Source organism: Girardinichthys multiradiatus, chromosome 7 (genome assembly GCF_021462225.1).
Source record: "Girardinichthys multiradiatus isolate DD_20200921_A chromosome 7, DD_fGirMul_XY1, whole genome shotgun sequence".
NCBI classification, from domain to species: Eukaryota; Metazoa; Chordata; class Actinopteri; order Cyprinodontiformes; family Goodeidae; genus Girardinichthys; species Girardinichthys multiradiatus.
Window position 1 is genome coordinate 49,158,739 of NC_061800.1, and position 19,392 is coordinate 49,178,130.

The window sequence follows — 19,392 nt, forward strand, 5'->3', positions numbered from 1 at the left end:
AAAAGCCTTTTCTGTCCTACCATCACAAACAATAATTCTGCTGGGACTTTAACTGGACCTGTGAGCTTTGATTGGATCAGTTTATTAGCAACAAACACTCCAGGTGGATCTGCTGTGAAACAAACTGTAAAGTATAGTGGAAGACGTTTGATGCTGTGGGCCTGGTTCTGTGGAGGGTTAAGATGCTTTGGTGAAGCTGTTAATGGAGAATAAAGATGTTTCTTTACCAAAGCAGCAGATGTAACCAGAAGCAACATGTTCAGTGAAACCATGTTGCTGAGATGAAAATAATGATTTTCATATTTTTTCCAGAACTGGAGAGACGACTCATTATCTGGAGTCTACATTCAGTCCAAAGCGGGGGGGCAGTAATTGTCTCAACTATTAGCTTCTCCACCTGAATAAATGCCCTCAGATTAAAGCTTTTTTTAGGTGTGAGATTAAATATGAATTCATTTTAAACGTCTTCACCAGATTTTTCTGTTTGGATAAAAGATGTTTGACTGTTGGAAATAAACTCATATTTCCCCATATAAACAGGAAATAAGCTAATGGGTGGCAGGGAGCACTTATTTATTGAAGGGAATCCCACCGGTTACAATAGTTCATCTTGTAACCAGTGGGTTGCTGGTTCGAACCCCTGCTCTGTCTGTCTCAGTCGTTGTGTCCTTGAGCAACACACTCCACCCTCCTTGCCTGCTGATGGTCAGAGGGTTCGGTGGCATCGATTGTATGGCAGCCTCGCTTCCATCAGTCTGATCCAAGCACTAGAAAAACGCAGGCCATTTATGCTAACAGAGTATCTTGTCATTTTACTGTTAATGACACCTATACATGTTCTGGGGCCCCTCCATCCTGTCTGCTCCTTATTATTCAGTGGATCACATGATGCTCCATCTCCTCTATTTCACAGACAAAAAAAATATCTCACAGACAAAACCTCCAAAGCTTTTGGTTTATGGTAGAAAGAAATCTCATTTTTGCTCTGAATCCCAGTAATCAATCTTCCCTTTCACCCATTTGTCTCTTATCTTCTCCCATTTGTCTGAGGTTGATTTGCCCCATCCATCCATCCATCCACAAAACACCACATAAAGCCCACTTTTCTGACTGCCTCATCACACAACACAGACGCTCGCTCTGTCTAGCCTCGGGTCAGTTTCTGGAATGAGACGGCATTGCAAAGATAGCGGAAAAATGTCACCCAGGAATGAAATATTGATGGACAGAAAGGCCTTCCCTCTTTCTCTCTTTGCCTTCAGGCAAAAAGTGAGTCATGCAGTCAACTGGCAGTGAGGAGGAAAAGCCAAAACAAACAAGCGTGGAGAAAACGCCACGATCTGGCCCATCTTCTCCTTCAGAGCTCTGCTTATCTGCCTTTCAGTAAAACTAAATTCTGATTCCCTCGCACTTCACTGGATGCTGTTTATTTACAGCCAAGGTCTTCCAGAGTCAACATAAACCCCGCCTCTGGCAAATAAGGAATCAATGCAACTTAAATGAGTGGAGGGAATATAAATGTGAACGTCTACATTTGCATAAGGAGATGCACGGTGAAGCCGGGGTGAAACACGCCTGCCCTGTTCTGCAGCGAACCGTCAGCAGGCTGTTTTCACCAAGCAGGAGGGGCAGCCAACAGAGATGTCATTCCTGCTCTGCTCAACAAAAGCAGCCATGTTGTTTGCTTCTGCAAAGCGTGCTCAGATCTCAACATGTTGTCATTAATGTCATAGAGGAGTCAAGCAGCGTTTTGAGCAAATATGTGAGCAACAGTACGAGGACAAGCAGACCCTGCTGCTCGACTCTTGGAATAATTCAAGAACTGCTCCATCAAACAGACCCGCGGCAAAGCCTTCAGACTGAATGCTGAGACTAAAACAAGGCCAGTAAATGGTCCATTTCATTATAGCTGTGACTCCAGCAAGCAGTAAACACCAGGGTGCAGAACTCACCATTGATCCATTTGGCCTCTGGGTCATGCACCTTGAACTCAGGTTTGAACAAATCCTCCACAGTCAGTTTGGTGTCACTTCCAGCTTGGCTGTCGACTGCAAACAAAAACAAAATCATGTTTCATTTTTTCAGCATTTTCTCTTTAAAATAAAGTTGCCAACTAAACAAAAACGTGGACTGCTGCTGCAGCTTCACAGCTTTTCCTTCAAACTTTATTCATACAGAATGAAACACAAAGTGATTTACAACCGCCCACCTCCCCAGCAACAGAACAAACCATGTAGACACATTCACATGCAGAATGATCATGGATATGGTATGTAACACATCATACATGACCACACACCTTTAAACTCAGGAGCAAAGATGCAGAGGAGGAAACTCTGAGGAACAACTGAAGAATGAAGCATTAGATCCATCAACTGATGTTAAAAACAATAATGAATGAAGTCGCTGCTCTGACTGCTCCATGTGTTCATAACGTGGATATATCTGCCCTGCAACAGATGATCTTTCTTTGAGACATTCTTTTCCATCATGTCTCACAGATGGCAGCCATGGGTGTACTTATTTTCACCATTAGCTGTATACCTGTACTGTAAACACAGCAGGTATGAATTTCAGCAGGACAAGAAAACCAAGCAGGCTAATTCTGCATGATCTCTGTCTGAGATGAAGATGTCGCCTTTAAAAAAAAGGTCAAAAAGTGACCCAACAGATCGGGATGGGGGGGTTGAAGACAAACATGTAGAAGCAGAAGGGTCCTGGTTCTGATGAGGCCCATTTGTCAGATTAAAAGAGCCTTTAGAAAATAACAACCTTTAAACAAGTTTTAAACATGCCCACATTTCTGCATTAAAATGTTTTTTATTGGTCTGATGTGATATTCTGATCATAAATGCTGTGTTTTCATTGGCTGGAAGCAGAAAATCATCCTAATTAACAAAAATAAAGGCTTAAAACATCAGTCTTGGTTTAATTAATTGTATAGTGTGTCTCAGTGATGGACTTACTGGAATAAATGAACTGTTCAAGAATATTCTCATCCGTTAAACATGACTGTAAATAATTTCTCTGTGGCATTAGCGCAATATTAGCCGGCTGTAAAATCTCTAAGCTGTTAAAACACAGCCCCTAAAACTGTTTTATCTTTATTCATCAAGTGTTAAGCATTAGACAGTAAATGCCAGTGGAAAGCTCCGTCTAAATGGGCCAGCTGCTGGTTCTGAGCAGAATAGGAGGGCCAGATCGTTCTGAATGTCGGCCATGTTGGCTCTTCTTGATAACTCTGCACAGCATGTTTGTTTATGTCGGTAATGAAAGTCAAACCAAGCATTAAATCCAGCGGAGAGAAGTTCGGCTGAGGCCTTTACGTCTCAGTAAAACTGCTTCTCTGGCGTTCTGCCTGTAAAATCACTAATAAAGTAACAGAAGAATAAAGATAGGATGCTTGAAACAAAGACATGAAGTTCCTCAACATGATCTCTGTGAAACAGGCGTAGCCTGCTCTAGAACCCATTACACTGTGAGCTTAACAGGTACAAATGATAGTCTGCTGCCATGGAAACAAACTGGTTCCCGTTTAGTTATAGGTCACCATTTCTCTTCTCACCTGTGTGTGGGTTTGATGAAAAATTAGGAAACAAGGGAGATGTGGCTTTGATTGAAAACCTAAAGACAGACATAAACCCAATTAATTTACCAGTAACACCATCATCAAGAACAACCTTGCTCTCTGCACCAGATCTCTGCTGGTCCTAAAGAAGACGTTTTATCATGAAGACCAACAACTAACATGTTCTGAATGGTGTAGTCATGTTCTGGTTGTCTGGAGCGTCCTGGAGAGCTTTTAGTTGCATCCCTCCTCCAACATGAATCAACCTGAATCAAATAAATGGCTCATTATCAGACCTGTGCTGAACTGGGTGGCACGCTGAGGGTATACAATCATTGGGGACCGCTGGTCTAGAGGGTCCTTCTACTACTGCTTGTTTTCATACTCTGTTGGATCCACAAGGACAATAAAGTTTTTTTGTATTATATTTTTGTGTCTTCTGTTGGTAAAAAGCATCAACAGATCACCTTCAATAAATAAGTGCTCCCTCTAAACAATCGTCCTGCCCATTGAGACGCAAGTCAGCTATAGCTGCAGCTAATAAACATCACAACTGTAAGCCAGCAAGAACAACAACAAAGTTCTTTTTGGTCAAGATGTTTCATACTTCACAAGAACTGAAGTCCAGTCCTACTGGAGCACATCCACCACACAAGAGAAAGGTTCGGTCCACAATATGAGTCAAGGACAAGCTGTCACTCCCAAACAGCTGCAGGAACATAAGGAGGTCATTTTGCATTTTTCTTGCAGCTCTGGAAGACAGAACAAATGTCTGTTCTTGCAGACATGGACTGATAATGTGGTGAAGTGTCAGACTTGCAGAACCACTGCATGGTGAGCTAATATTAAGCACTGTGATGACACATTCTGTTAGCAGAAATGTTCTGATACAAGCCTATTCAAAACCCAGCAGCAGAAACTACCTGAAAGCTGCTGGAAAATGTGTGGAAGTGGAAATTTGCTACTGTGGTAAAAAACTGGAAGACTAACCAGAGGACAGAGAAGGGTGCTGGTTTATTAGGTCTCCAAACTACTGCACTCAGACTATATTTGTCTCACAACTCTTCACTTTATGCCTTTATTTACACAATATATTTGCAAAAGTATTCAGTTGTCTTTCTTTACATGAACCTGAGAAACATCCCATCCATAATTCATAGGGTTTCATCGATGTTGCAGCTCTAACTCTTCTGGGAAGGCTTTCCATGAGACTTAGGAGGGTGCTTCTGAACATATCTGACCATTCTTCCAGGAGAGCATTGGTGAGGTCAGACACTGATGTTGGACGAGAAGGCCTGCATCACAGTCTGTGATATAATACATCCCTTAGTTGTTCTATCAGGTTTGAGGTCAGGACTGTGCACAGACCACTGAAGTTCTTCCACACCAAATGTCATTGCTTTGTACAGTGGTGCACAGTCATGTTGGAACCGGAAGGGATTGTCCCCAAACTGTTCCCACAGAGTCAGGAACATGAAATTATCCATCACATCCTTGAATTGCTGAAGCATTCACAGTTCCTTTCATTGGAACAAAGGGTCCAAGCTCAACTCAACAAATATCTCCACACCATTATCCTTTCTCCACCAAGCTTTCCACTTGACACAAGGCCATCAGGGAAGCAATGTTCTCCTGGGAACTGCCAAACCCAGACTGGTTCTTTGGATTCCCAGACAGAGAGGCATGATTCATCACTCCAGAGAATACGTCTCCACTGATTTAGAGTCCATAGCGATGTGCTTCAAACCACTGAATCTAATGCTTTGACCTCGTCTTTGATGTAGCTGCTTGGCCACGGAAACCTTTACAAACTGTTCCTAAACTAATCAAAGGCCACATGAAGTTTGGGGGTTGGTAGGTGCTAACTTTGAAGAAAGTTGGTGACCTCTGACCCCACTCAAAGATTTTCCAGTTCCAGTTCATTAAAATCCCACTAACAGCTGACTGTGGTATATTTAACAGTGATAATATTTTATGATTGGACCTATTGCACAGGTGGCATCCTATCATGGTATCACGGTGGAGTTCACTGGGCTTCCGAGAGTGACCCATTCTTTCACCACTGTTAGTAGAAGCAGACTGCATACCGAGGTTCTGGATTTTATTTACCTGTGAACATGGAAGTGACAGGAACACCTGGATCCAATCACTGGAAGGTGACCCAATACTTTTAGCAACAGGATGTATTTCTGGACTTCCCGACACTGAAACATATATAACTACTGTGAGCTACAAACCTAAACAGAACCAGAAAAGAATCGAGATCTCTGCATTAATGAAATGGTCCAGTGAAAACAAACTGAACAGTTTTTATTGAATGTTTCTCTTGTTTGGTTGAATGGATTAAAACAGATCAGTAAACGGGGCAAAAGTAAACCAACATGCTGAGATAAAATGAAGCAGTGATTTAATGTTCCAACATTCTTAGAAATGCATCCAATCATACAGAACAATATTTATGTACAACCTATAAAAACCATTCATGTCAGGATGGGTAGGTCTTTAAAAGAACCAGAACAGACTGAAAGAACCAAGTCCAAATGTTACCTGGTGTGAGGAGGATGACAGACATGGTGATCAGGGAGCAGACCACCAGGATGACCAGCAGAGCAATGGCGATGCCCTTCCAGTTCCTCTGAGGAGGACTAACCCCGCCCAGGTCCTGCAGACAGAGACAGAGAAGGAAAACGGGTCAGAAAAAGTCCATTAAACATGTCAGAATTCACTTTACTCAACCATAACAGGATCATCTTAGTTAAATGAAAGACTAATGAAATGTTTGAAAAATACAAAGACATCCTGTTTTACAGTAATCCTGACTAATGTACCAATCACAATGATTTATTGCACAAATGAATGAACAATATTCAACAAACTGCTGTTTCTCCTTATGAACTGATCATTAACACACCGCTGATTAATGGGATGATTCTCATGTTAATTTATTCTGACTTCCTATTCACAGTAGTAATCGAATACCATAATATAGTACTGCACATAAAAAGCTGATTTTCATGAATATTAATTCCAGATTGAGGTCAGTGAATTAAAATCGGATTAAAATGGACATGTTGTTGCTATCATTGGTGTCTTTCCGAGATATCTGGGAAGTCCTATGTTCTATTCATTCGTTAAACTTCACTGGTTGGTCATTTTAGTAAAGGCTGGTTTTACAGGTATCCTACCAGCCCATCCATTCACCTGTAACATGCATCCACCCACCAAAATCCGTGATTAATTCAATAAATATGCATCAGAAGTACAACAGAAGACAAACACAGACAGCAGAAACATTTAGGTATTCAACAGCCAAGTAGCAGAGGGAATAAAGGACTAAGGGTGGTTATTAGTTCTGGACTTGGGTCCAATATGACGTCAACCTGAAGGCAATAGTAGAAATCCTGGTAAATGGAGGTGGTCCGACTGGCTGATCGTTCTCAACTTCAGTAACCTTGGTGCAAAGAACTCACAGAAGTATTGATGCTGTTTCTGTCCCAGTAGACCAACAGGTAAATAAAAAGGATATATTGATCAAAATGAAGTAGAACCGTTTTATAAACATTGAAAGAGTTTAGTCTCAGCATTAAACAGATCCTCTGTCGGCTCCTCTTGACAACCAGACCTGGGTTTGCATCAAACTTTAACTGAGAAACAAACAGAACCAAGATGGGAGTCCACGATCTCACTGTGAAAGCTGTTTGGTTCTGGTACTCTGTGACTCTGTCTAAAATCAATAAAAAGCTCCTTTCTTTTTGACAGGTATGACCTGATCCAGAACCCTGAAGAATGGACAGGAGGACTGAGTCATCAGAACATTTTACAATATACAGTGCCTTGCGAAAGTACTCTGCCCCCTTGAACTGGTCAACCTCTTGCCACATTTCAGGCTTCAAACATAAAGATATAAAATTCTAATATTTTGTGAAGAATCAACAACAAGTGAGACACAATCATGAAGTGGAATGAAATTTATTGGATGTGTCAAACTTTTTTAACAAATAAAAAACTGAAAAGTGGGGCGTGCAATATTATTCAGCCCCTTTACTTTCAGTGCTGCAAATTCACTCCAGAAGTTCAGTGAGGATCTCTGAATGATCCAATGTTGTCCCAAATGACTGATGATGATAAATATAATCCACCTGTGTGTAATCAAGTCTCCGTATAAATGCACCTGCTCTGTGATAGTCTCAGGGTTCTGTTCAAAGCACAGAGAGCATCATGAAGACCAAGGAACACACCAGGCAGGTCCAAGATACTGTTGTGGAGATGTTTAAAGCTGGATTTGGATACAAAAAGATTTCCCAAGCTTTAAACATCCCAAGGAGCTCTGTGCAAGCAATCATATTGAAATGGAAGGAGTATCAGACCACTGCAAATCTACCAAGACCCGGCCGTCTCTCTAAACTTTCATCTGGAACAAGGAGAAGACTAATCAGAGATGCAGCCAAGAGGCCCATGATCACTCTGGATGAACTGCAGAGATCTACAGCTGAGGTGAGAGAGTCTGTCCATAGGACAACAATCAGTCGTACACTGCACAAATCTGGCCTTTATGGAAGAGTGGCAAGAAGAAAGCCATTTCTCAAAGATATCCATAAAAAGTCTCATTTAAAGTTTGCCACAAGCCACCTGGGAGACACACCAAACATGTGGAAGAAGGTGCTCTGGTCAGATGAAACCAAAATCAAACTGTTTGGCCACAATGTAAAACGATATGTTTGGTGTAAAAACAACACAGCTCATCACCCTGAACACACCATCCCCACTGTCAAACATGGTGGTGGCAGCATCATGGTTTGGGCCTGCTTTTCATCAGCAGAGACAGAGAAGATGGTCAAAATTGATGGGAAGATGGATGGGTCCAAATACAGGTTCACGAACGCTCTCCATCCAACCTCACTGAACTCCAGCTGTTTTTCAAGGAAGAATGGGCAAGAATTTCCGTCTCTCGATGTGAAAACTGATAGAAACAAACCCCAAGAGACTTGCAGCTGTAATTGCAGCAAAGGGTGGCGCTACAAAGTATTAACGCAAGGGGGCTGAATAATATTGAATACCCCACTTTTCAGTTTTGTATATGTTAAAAAGGTTTGACACATCCAATAAACTTCATTCCACTTCATGATTGTGTCCCACTTGTTGTTGATTCTTCACAAAAAAATAGAATTTTATATCTTTATGTTTGAAGCTTGAAATGTGGCAAGAGGTTGAAAAGTTCAAGGGGACCGAGTACCTTCGCAAGGCACTGTAGCTGCTATCCTGAGACGTTCTCCTGCTCTGTCTATATTATAAAAAGCAAGGGAGGACAGGACACAACCCTGTGGTGACCCTGAACTGAAAGACATGTCCATTTGTACGAACCCACTGGACTCATGACAAAATTGAAAAGCAACAGTAAACCGCTCACACAGATTCTGGTCCTGAAATCTGGTGACTTCTCGTCTCATTTATTGTCCTCATGGAGCTACCAGTGTTCTGTGTGAAGATGCTAAACATAAAACGTTAAAAAACAAAACAATGAGTAAGAATCAGAGACTGTATAGTTCTACAAACAAAGATTATTTATAATTACATAACTGGTCCTGCAGAAAACTGCTTAAGCTGCTAGTTCTTCAGGTCAGAAGGTCCACATGGTGACCCCTAATACAGAGAAGCCAGCTTGTCCCACAGAGGTTTTACATAAATCCACTTTACAGTTCCCCCTGGATGCTCATATAGGAGTTCTGGACTAAAATAATCTTTATTGGTCATTGCACATGTACATTACAACGAAATTTGTCTCCTGCATTTAACCCATCCCTTATAAGGAGCAGTGGGCTGCCATTGTGCGGCGCCTGGGGAGCATTCTGGGGCTAAGGGTCTTTCTCAGGAACCCAGAGTGGCAATCTGTGGCATACAAACCTGGCCCCTTGTGTCCCCAGAGAGGAACCAAAAGGTCAAAGAGAACCCAAAGAGTATACTAATAAAATGCCACCTGTACTTTCAAAAGTACAAACTGATCATCGTTTCAAAAACCTGAACAAATCATGGTTTCTACGTTCATTGCTCTACGTTCCCTTAGATAAACATAGACGTGTGTTATCCTCTAAGACGTCAGACTCTTGGCTATAAGCTGATGGAAACCATTTCTACGAACACCAAACACAGTTAAAACCACAAACAGCTGAATTAGAAAGTGAACAACCTCCACAAAACACCGTCACTGCAAATCTCCATCTCAGCTGCCCCCCCAGTAGCTTTTACACACACAAACAGCATCTGCAGACAGCATAGACCTCACAGATTCCGAAAATATAAGTTTTGTCGCAATCCGCCCAGGATTTACCAAACCAGCAGCAAAAGAAGCCCAGACTTATCACTCATGAAAGAAAAATAATAATCTAAAACTCTTCTTACCTTCATCTTTTTCTTCCCCAAACCCTAAATCCGTCGGCATTGAACCGCATTTACAGGACAACTACATCTCCCAGTGTGCTTTACAAGCGGTGTAGCACATTTCCTGCTTCCTGGTTCAGGATAGAACGTCTTGATTCGATGAAGGTAAAACTCACTCTGTTTGGTGGGACTGACAGTGAGGTTGGTCTAGTCTTATTCTATTGGCTCTATTGATTAAAACGTTTGTGCAGTTCGAACCAAACAAACTGGAGTCATTGATCTGCATAAAGCTGCCTGTCAGTGAATATGCTGCAGTTGGAGAGAAGGCGAGCAGTTTCTCCATTTAACTAAAAATGGAAAGTAAATGTCAGTAATTTATAAAATGATTATGTTAAAACAAACAATTTTAGACATGTAAATAAAAGTTTTGCAAGTAAAAACAAATGTTTTTATAAATGGTGTCAACATGTGCCATACTGTTGATGAAACATTTCTTTCTGCCTCTCGGTGGTTATGATCCTCAGACCGAGGGGTCCACCATCTGAAAGACTCAGGTTTGGTTCCAGCAATCTGAGTGACCATTGAGTTCACTGTGTGTGATATTATCTAGAGTGAAATAGCTATCCAGATGGGTTAGTGACATCTATCTGTGAATCCTGGAATTAGAGAGTCTTCCACCACATCTGCTGCCTCTGATAAGGTGAATGAAGTCCACCTCCTGTAATAAATTTCTCCACTCTGCAGCTGTTTCCAGTCTCAGTTATCCATAAACCCCTACAAGAGATTACTGGCCAACTTCTGTTATACAGAAGGGAGGTGGGCCAATGTCAATGGTTTATTCTGAAATGTAACACAAGACATCCCATAATGTACAGATGCCTGATTTCCATCCTGTTGGTGGCAATAAATAAGCATCAGTGGATCACTTTAGTTCTCTTCTGAGGTGGAAACCAGCTGAAACAGCAGACTTATGGTTTAAAGGGCAGTACCTAGAAGGTTCTGTTGCATCACAGTTAAGCCAGCTACATGGTTTCAGTCTGACTGGGAGGACTGGCTGGGTAAGAGAGAACCAGGCAGACTAACGGCCTTCCTCTGTTCTTCCTTACTTCACAAACGTTCCTTAGTTAAAACAGAAAGAACATCAAAATTATATAAAAACTAAATTATGTGGAGAAAAACATTAATATATACAGTATATATATATATATATAAACACAGAAATTGGGGATGTTTCCAGGTTCAGCTTTACCCGGGGACACGTCGTCCAAAACGAGGACTGTCCCCGGAAATCGGGGACGTCTGGTCACCCTACCTTTGGTACCCCTTAAAGGCTATGAGCAAATGCCTGGACAGAAAGTCATCTCTATGGTTCTGAAATGTTTCACATTATAATAACCAGGCCATTTAACTTTTAAATAAAGTTTGGACACATTTTCCAAATCATGTCTGGGCAGGTGGAGAGACAAACGTCTCAAAGGTTTAAACTTTTATTTCTGTTTATAGACATTTTCTGTGGTCTAAACATGAAAAAGGCTCAGAGCTGTAGGACTTTACTATAGCTAACATGCTAATGCTAACGTTCAGTAATTTGTTTAAGTAACACTTTTCAAAGTATCACTTTATTGCAATAAAATGTATTTAAGACACATTTTGAGTCATATATTGCTATGAATCAGAAAAAGGTGGACCCAAGATTCAGCCAGACACAGTACTGAAAGTTTAAAAGGTTTATTCAGCCACAGGAAAATGTCACACAGGTAACACTCCTCACAGCTTCCAAGAATCACTGAGGCAGAAAGAGGGATTAGTGACTTGTAGTCTCTCCAGATTTTGCAGGGATCAGAAAAGTCACTAACCTGCTTTTGTCTTGAGTGGAACTTGAAACCCAGAGGGGAAACCTCAGTGGGCGGCAGGCGGTGATCTCCACAGCACAGGTAAGAAGTGACTCCAGGCTGAATAATCTGAGGGCTAGGCTGGCTCAATAATCCAAGGACAGAAACAGGGTCAATGATCGGAACAAGAGACGTCAGGCAAGGGGCAGGCAGAGGCATAAACCAGATGCAGGAAACAAGGTCGACAACCAAAATCCAAAAAGTCCAACAGGGAGCAGGCAGAGGCATAAATCCAAAAGGCAAGGCAAGGTCAAGAACAATAATCAGACAGGAAGGAACGCTGGATATCTACTCACACAATGGCTTTCAAAAATCTGGCACCGTCTGCTTGTCAGAGTCAGTATATATCAGGGAAGACACTGGCGCTTGGCATGCCATAGATTGCACTACACTGCAGCAGCCACCAGGTGCATCTAATCTGCTGATTGCAGCCAGGGAGACAGGGTAGAGCAGATGTACCAGAATCATAACATATATGTTTAATATGTGTCCAAGCAAACCCAGTTTACTTCAATCCAATCAAACCCTGATTTTAGCTAAATCATGCTAGCATTCTGACACTAACATTAGCATTTTGTGTTTGCATCCGTTGTTGTTTTGGCTAATGTTTACTACTCTTACTGTAAAATACTATTTACTATGATACGCAGTGAAATTCTGAACACACTTACATAACAGCTAACACAACAGAGACACAACGGTAAAAACCAGAGAAAACATAACAAGAAGTACAGTTGATTACAGCTAAAGAACAGCCTTTCTACTGGTGACACTTCAGCTGTATGGACTGGTCTGAGACACCTGACTGCCTATAGGAGCCCCCCCACCCATCCTGAACAGAGTCGTCTCCTGGCCAACCGTCTGAATGGCTTCTACTGCAGACATGACAAGAAGCCATTCACACCTCAAACCATCTCCTCCACATCCCATTCAGGAATAAATCTGACCGTAAAACAACCAACCCCCTACCATCAGATCCTCTGCCTGCACTAAAGATCTCCGAGGAAGATGTAAATAGGCTCTTTCAGCGCATGAAAACAAAGAAAGCTGGAGGACCTGATAACGTCTCCCCATCTTGCCTGAAAGCCTGATCAAATCGACTCGCTCCGATCTTCACAAGGATCTTCAACAAGTCACTGGAGAAATGTGAGGTCCCCTCCTGCCTCAAATGATCCACCATCAACCCGGTTCCCAAGAAACCCACCATCCTAGGATTAAATGACTACAGGCCTGTAGCCCTGACGTCTGTGATCATGAAATCCTTTGAGCGGCTGGTGTTGAAGCACCTGAAAGACATCACAGGCCCCCTGCTGGACCTCCTGCAGTTTGCTTACCGAGCAAACAGGTCGGCACATGATGCTGTTAACTTAGGTCTACACTTCATCCTGCAACACCTCGACCACCCAGGGACGTACGCCAGGATCCTGTTTGTAGACTTCAGCTCGGCCTTCAACACCATCATACCAGACATCCTCCACCAGAAGCTCACCCAGCTCAACGTCCCAGCCTCCACCTGTCAGTGGATCAACATCTTCCTGAAGGACCGACAGCAGCAGATGAGACTGAGGAGCATCTTCTCCTGATCCAGATCAATAAGTACTGGTGCCCCCCAGGGGTGTGTTCTATCCCCACTCCTCTTCTCTCTGTACACAAATGACTGCACCTCAGTGGACTCGTCCGTGAAACTCCTTAAGTTTGCAGATGACACCACTGTCATTGGTCTGATCCAGGACGGTGATGAGTCTGCATACAGACAGGAGGTGGATCGGCTGATACACTGGTGTTGTCAGAACTACCTGGAACTCAATCCACTCAAGACTGTGGAAATGGTAGTGGACATTCGGAGATACGTCCCCATACACCCCCCTCACCATCCTCAACAACACCGTGTCAGCTGCGGACCACTTCAGGTTCCTAGAGACCACCATCTCTGAGGACCTGAGATGGTCTTCACACATAGACACTGTTCAGAAGAAGGCCCAGCAGAGACTGTACAGGGAGGGGTTGGACAATGAAGCTGAAACCTGTCATTTTAGTGTGGGAGGTTTCATTGCTAAATTGGACCAGCCTGGTAGCCAGTCTTCATTGATTACACATTGCACCAGTAAGAGCAGAGTGTGAAGGTTCAATTAGCAGGGTAAGAGCACAGTTTTGCTCAAAATATTGAAATGCACACAACATTATGGGTGACATACCAGAGTTCAAAAGAGGACAAATTGTTGGTGCGCGTCTTGCTGGCGCATCTGTGACCAAGACAGCAAATCTTTGTGATGTATCAAGAGCCACGGTATCCAGGGTAATGTCAGCATACCACCAAGAAGGACGAACCACATCCAACAGGATTAACTGTGGACGCAAGAGGAAGCTGTCTGAAAGGGATGTTCTGGTGCTAACCCGGATTGTATCCAAAAAACATAAAACCACGGCTGCCCAAATCACGGCAGAATTAAATGTGCACCTCAACTCTCCTGTTTCCACCAGAACTGTCCGTCAGGAGCTCCACAGGGTCAATATAGCCGGGCTGCTATAGCCAAACCTTTGGTCACTCATGCCAATGCCAAACGTCGGTTTCAATGGTGCAAGGAGCGCAAATCTTGTGTTGTGGACAATGTGAAACATGTATTGTTCTCTGATGAGTCCACCTTTACTGTTTTCCCCACATCCAGGAGAGTTACAGTGTGGAGAAGCCCCAAAGAAGCGTACCACCCAGACTGTTGCATGCCCAGAGTGAAGCATGGGGGTGGATCAGTGATGGTTTGGGCTGCCATATCATGGCATTCCCTTGGTCCAATACTTGTGCTAGATGGGCGCGTCACTGCCAAGGACTACCGAACCATTCTTGAGGACCATGTGCATCCAATGGTTCAAACATTGTATCCTGAAGGCGGTGCCGTGTATCAGGATGACAATGCACCAATACACACAGCAAGACTGGTGAAAGATTGGTTTGATGAACATGAAAGTGAAGTTGAACATCTCCCATGGCCTGCACAGTCACCAGATCTAAATATTATTGAGCCACTTTGGGGTGTTTTGGAGGAGCGAGTCAGGAAACGTTTTCCTCCACCAGTATCACGTAGTGACCTGGCCACTATCCTGCAAGAAGAATGGCTTAAAATCCCTCTGACCACTGTGCAGGACTTGTATATGTCATTCCCAAGACGAATTGACGCTGTATTGGCCGCAAAAGGAGGCCCGACACCATACTAATAAATTATTGTGGTCTAAAACCAGGTGTTTCAGTTTCATTGTCCAACCCCTGCACTTCCTTAGGGCAACTCAAGAAGTTCAACCTTCCACAGGAGCTGCGGGTCATCTTCTCCACTGCCATCATTCAGTGTGTCCTGTCTTCATCCATCTCAGTGTGGTTTGGCTCATCCACAAAACAGGACAGGTCCAGACTGCAATGAATAATCAGGACTGACCTTCCCTCCATCTAGGACTTATTCAGGTCAAGGGTCAGGAAAAGAGCTGCTAAAATTTCTGCACACCCCACACACCCTGCACATAAACTGTTTAGAGTTTTACCTTCAGGTCGTCGCTACAGAGCACTGCTTACTAAAACCAGCCACCACTCCCCTCACTCGTGAACCAGAGTTCACAAGTGAGGGGAGTGAGGGAAGAATGAGCTTCGTCTGTAGGGTGGCCGGGCACTCCCTTAGAGATAGGGTGAGGAGCTCGGCCATCCAGGAGGGGCTTGGAGTAGAGCCGCTGCTCCTCCACATCAAAAGGAGCCAGTTGAGGTGGCTCTGGCATCTATACCGGACGCCTCCTGGATGCCTTCCTCGGGAGGTGTTCCAGGCACGTCCCACCGGGAGGAGGACCAGGGGACGGCCCAGGGGACGCTGGAGGGACTATGTCTCTCGGCTGGCCTGGGAACGCCTTGGGCTCCCCCTGGAGGAGCTGGAGGAGGTGTCTGGAGAGAGGGACATCTGGGCGTCTCTGCTGAGTCTGCTGCCCCCGCGACCCGGTCCCGGATAAAGCGGAAGATGACGAGTACGAGTACGACGAAAAACATTAGATTAATGAGAAGTCACACTGCAGCAGTTTTTTTGACCACCTCCACAAGAACATCAATATCAATGTTCCTCACTGTAATAAGTGCTTTACCTGGGTGCTTCATCCCAATTCTATTTGTTTCGCTGCAGGTTTTTTCTTTGACTTTCAGTCAGCTTGTCATTCATTTTGCAAATGTGTTCATTACTCCCCATAAAACAGCGAGTCTGTAGCAGCGAGAGAAAACAGCCGTAATAAATAAACTCCTGACAGGCTGAGCGTCATAATAAAGAAAACTGTTTCTTTTTGAGCTCAAAGTAAATGTAGGACAAAAACTGCAGTTTTTCTGTGTGAAATTATTACTTTATATGACTGCATTTGTCTAATAGTTACAGCCAAATACAAATTTCAGTATGAGCATAATTAGCTCTTTAATTAGCCATTTGATTTCACAAATAGGAGTGAATATATGAGCTCCTTCTTTAAAATCTGCTCCCTTTATCAGGGTGTCACAGACCTTTTGTTCCTCTGTGTAACGCCGTTCTCTGTTTTGGGTCATGTTACTTCATAATACTGTTTCTTTTCTGTTGGGTTCACCAAAAATAGTTTTTCTTTTAGTTGGAGTTACCCTTGTGTTGCCCTGCCTCTCTTAATCTTTGTTTTCGACTGGACCACGTTTTATAAATGTTTTTTAATTTTGCACAATGCACGACCAGGTTTTTCCTGACCAATACAGATGTCCTTCATTGTTTCTTCTGATGTCTCTTTTAAGGACAATGAAACAAAAGACTAAACATGTTCTGAAATGAATGAAAGGACCACATGGTTATCCTCATTTACTGTATCCACCACAACAGAAATCTCTAACCTTCCTCCGATATTTAACACATTACACGTCATGCTGTTGGTTCATGAGTTTTATTGATGACAAATAGTGGGAACTCGTAGTTTTCATGTATTTACCAAATAGTAATGAAAACTAAGATTTTTGAGTCTTTGACCTCCTGAGTCCATCAAGGTAAAATGTTATTGATGCAGTTTTTTGGTAGACTTCAAGTCCGGTATCAGACCATTTTAATAGTTTTTGTTTGTTGACCCCTGACCTTTGACTCATTCAGGCTCCTAAACTGAAGGTGTGAACCAGTGCTTTATCAACACTGCTGTAAGCAGTACAATGATCTTTAGTTGGTCACCTTGACAACACATGGACAGAAACAAGCTTCATTCCCAAAGGTGGCAGCTCCAATGTTCACATCAACACTCCCAGTTTGCTACCAGCTGGAAATGATCCAAACTAGGTTCGCTGCAGAAGCTGGTCTGATACACCAGCAGGAAACACAGGTGGGCCGGTACACATGCACAATTTATGCTTAGAGCTATGGAAGAAACTCAATAAATATAATCATACTAGTATTATACATCTGGAAATTCCCTTCTGGTGTGCTTAACACAACTTTTAGGATAATACAATTATACCATTACTAGAGAAGATAAAAAATACATAAATCTGTAGAAAACAGCAAATTATTTTTAATGCACTGTAAGTGTGCCGAGCACATGAAATTATTGTCCCTCCTGGTTTGTTTCTAACCCCTCTAAGATAAATAAGGCTTTTAAAATGCTGACTGGAATAAGGAAGATCATCAGAAAACATTTTAATTCTCTCCTCCCACTCATGTCCACAAATATGTGGCTCCTATTTTACATCCATCATTTATTATTTACATGTTGAGACGACAGTCAGATTCATCTTTTAATTAAACCAACACAGATTGTAACTCTATCTGTCTCTCTCTGGAACAATTGCCATCACACGCGATCAATACGGTCAATTATTCATCAGATGGAGCGGACTGCAGGAAACACTGGGCCACGTCAGGCGTTAGGGTTGAATAAAGGGCAAAGCTGTAAAAACACCGCTGATGATGTTATTCTATGTATGAAATCCAGCAGGAACTATGTTGGTCACAGGGCAGTTGTCAAGACTAAATCATCAGTTTTTCTTTAAATATTTGTTTTCCTGCAGGGACGGACTTCAGAGGATTATTAAAGCTGCAGATGGGAAGATGTTCCCATCCTCAGTGGAAATGTATCTGAGGTAAGAAGCCAGCTTTTAATCAGTACTGATATAAAAACTGCAGCAGCCTGAGGACATCTGAGCCCAGACTTATCTGAAAATGAAAATATATTTACACTTCCAACATATAGAAGCACCCAAATCTACAGAACAGACATCACGTCTGTTGCTCCATCCACAAGACAACGCTGGGCATCCCAAAACCACCTTATCTTTTTCATGCATTAACCAAATACCTACAATCATCTTCTTTCACAGCAACCCTCTGAATATCCTTCTCCACTGCTTCCATAACTCTCCTCGGTGGTCCTCATCCTTATTGTGTGCCTTGTGTTGGAAGGAAGGCTGGAAAATGTGCAGAGTGCTGCTAGGTGAAGACAGTACGTTACATTTTGCTGTGTTGTCACAGTCTTGTTTTTTTCATATTTTATAAACATCTGACCATCTCGAGCTTAAAGTTCATTGCGGTATATGTCGGTTAATTCAATTCAATTCAGTTTATTTATATAGCACCAATTCACAACACATGTCGTCTCAAGGTTCTTCACAACAGTCAGGTTCATACATTCCAATTAATCCTAACCATTGAACAGTTCAGTCAGATTCAGTTATTTATTCAAATTGGATAAAAAGTTTTTCTATCTAAGGAAACCCAGCAGATTGCATCCAGTCAGTGACTTGCAGCATTCACTCCTCCTGGATGAGCATGTAGAGACAGTGGACAGTCACTGGTGTTGACTTTGCAGCAATCCCTCATACTGAGCATGCATGTAGCGACAGTGGAGAGGAAAAACTCCCTTTTAACAGGAAGAAACCTCCAGCAGAACCAGAACCAGGCTCAGTGTGAGCGGCCATCTGCCACGACCCACTGGAGGTTTGAGAGAACAGAGCAGAGACACAAAGAGAACAAAGAAGCACTGATCCAGGAGTACTTTCTATGGGAAGGAAAAGTAAATGTTAATGGATGTAGCTCCTTCAGTCGTTTCATCTAGAAAGATAGAACAGATATCGACCCTGAAAGACAGGGCCAAGTGGATCATCTGTAGAAGGTGAGCATTAAGTTGTTGCCAGCAGAAGCTTGGACGATGCCCCTCTCTAGAAAGGTGTCGCAGGTAGACACAGAGCCAGGCCAGGTGTAGCTTCTAGGAAGAGAAAAGAGAGAACATAAAGTTAAAAGCCGAAATAACAGCAAATAATGCAAAATTGGAGAGTAGTATGAGAATGTAGCGAAGAGGGTGAAAGTGAATAAGATTTAAACCAGCCTAGCGCTGTTCCCCTGATCCCTACAGCATGTTCCAGCCTTTTTAAGAGAATATTATGGTCGACTGTATTAAATATTAGCTTCATCTAAACCTTCACAATGGAGAGAAAATGGCGCTGTACACACCTAGAGGATTCCTATTTAATCTGGAAAAATAACTCACTGTTGTATAAAAAGACACTTCACCAAGCTAGAACAGCTTATTTCTCATCATTAATAGAAG

The 19,392-nt window shown here is 42.7% G+C and overlaps 1 protein-coding gene across 2 annotated transcripts in view; it reads right to left on the minus strand.

Annotated features, from left to right (window-relative positions):
- Positions 1-19,392, minus strand: part of LOC124871432 (inactive dipeptidyl peptidase 10-like) — a 239,827-nt gene that overhangs the window by 107,743 nt on the left and 112,692 nt on the right. For both annotated transcript variants that reach the window (XM_047370704.1, XM_047370705.1), the window contains exons 2-3: positions 6,116-6,230; positions 1,953-2,048 (exon numbers count right to left, since the gene is read on the minus strand). In XM_047370704.1, the coding sequence (XP_047226660.1) occupies positions 1,953-2,048; positions 6,116-6,230 (211 nt within the window). The remainder of the gene's footprint in view (positions 1-1,952; positions 2,049-6,115; positions 6,231-19,392) is intronic.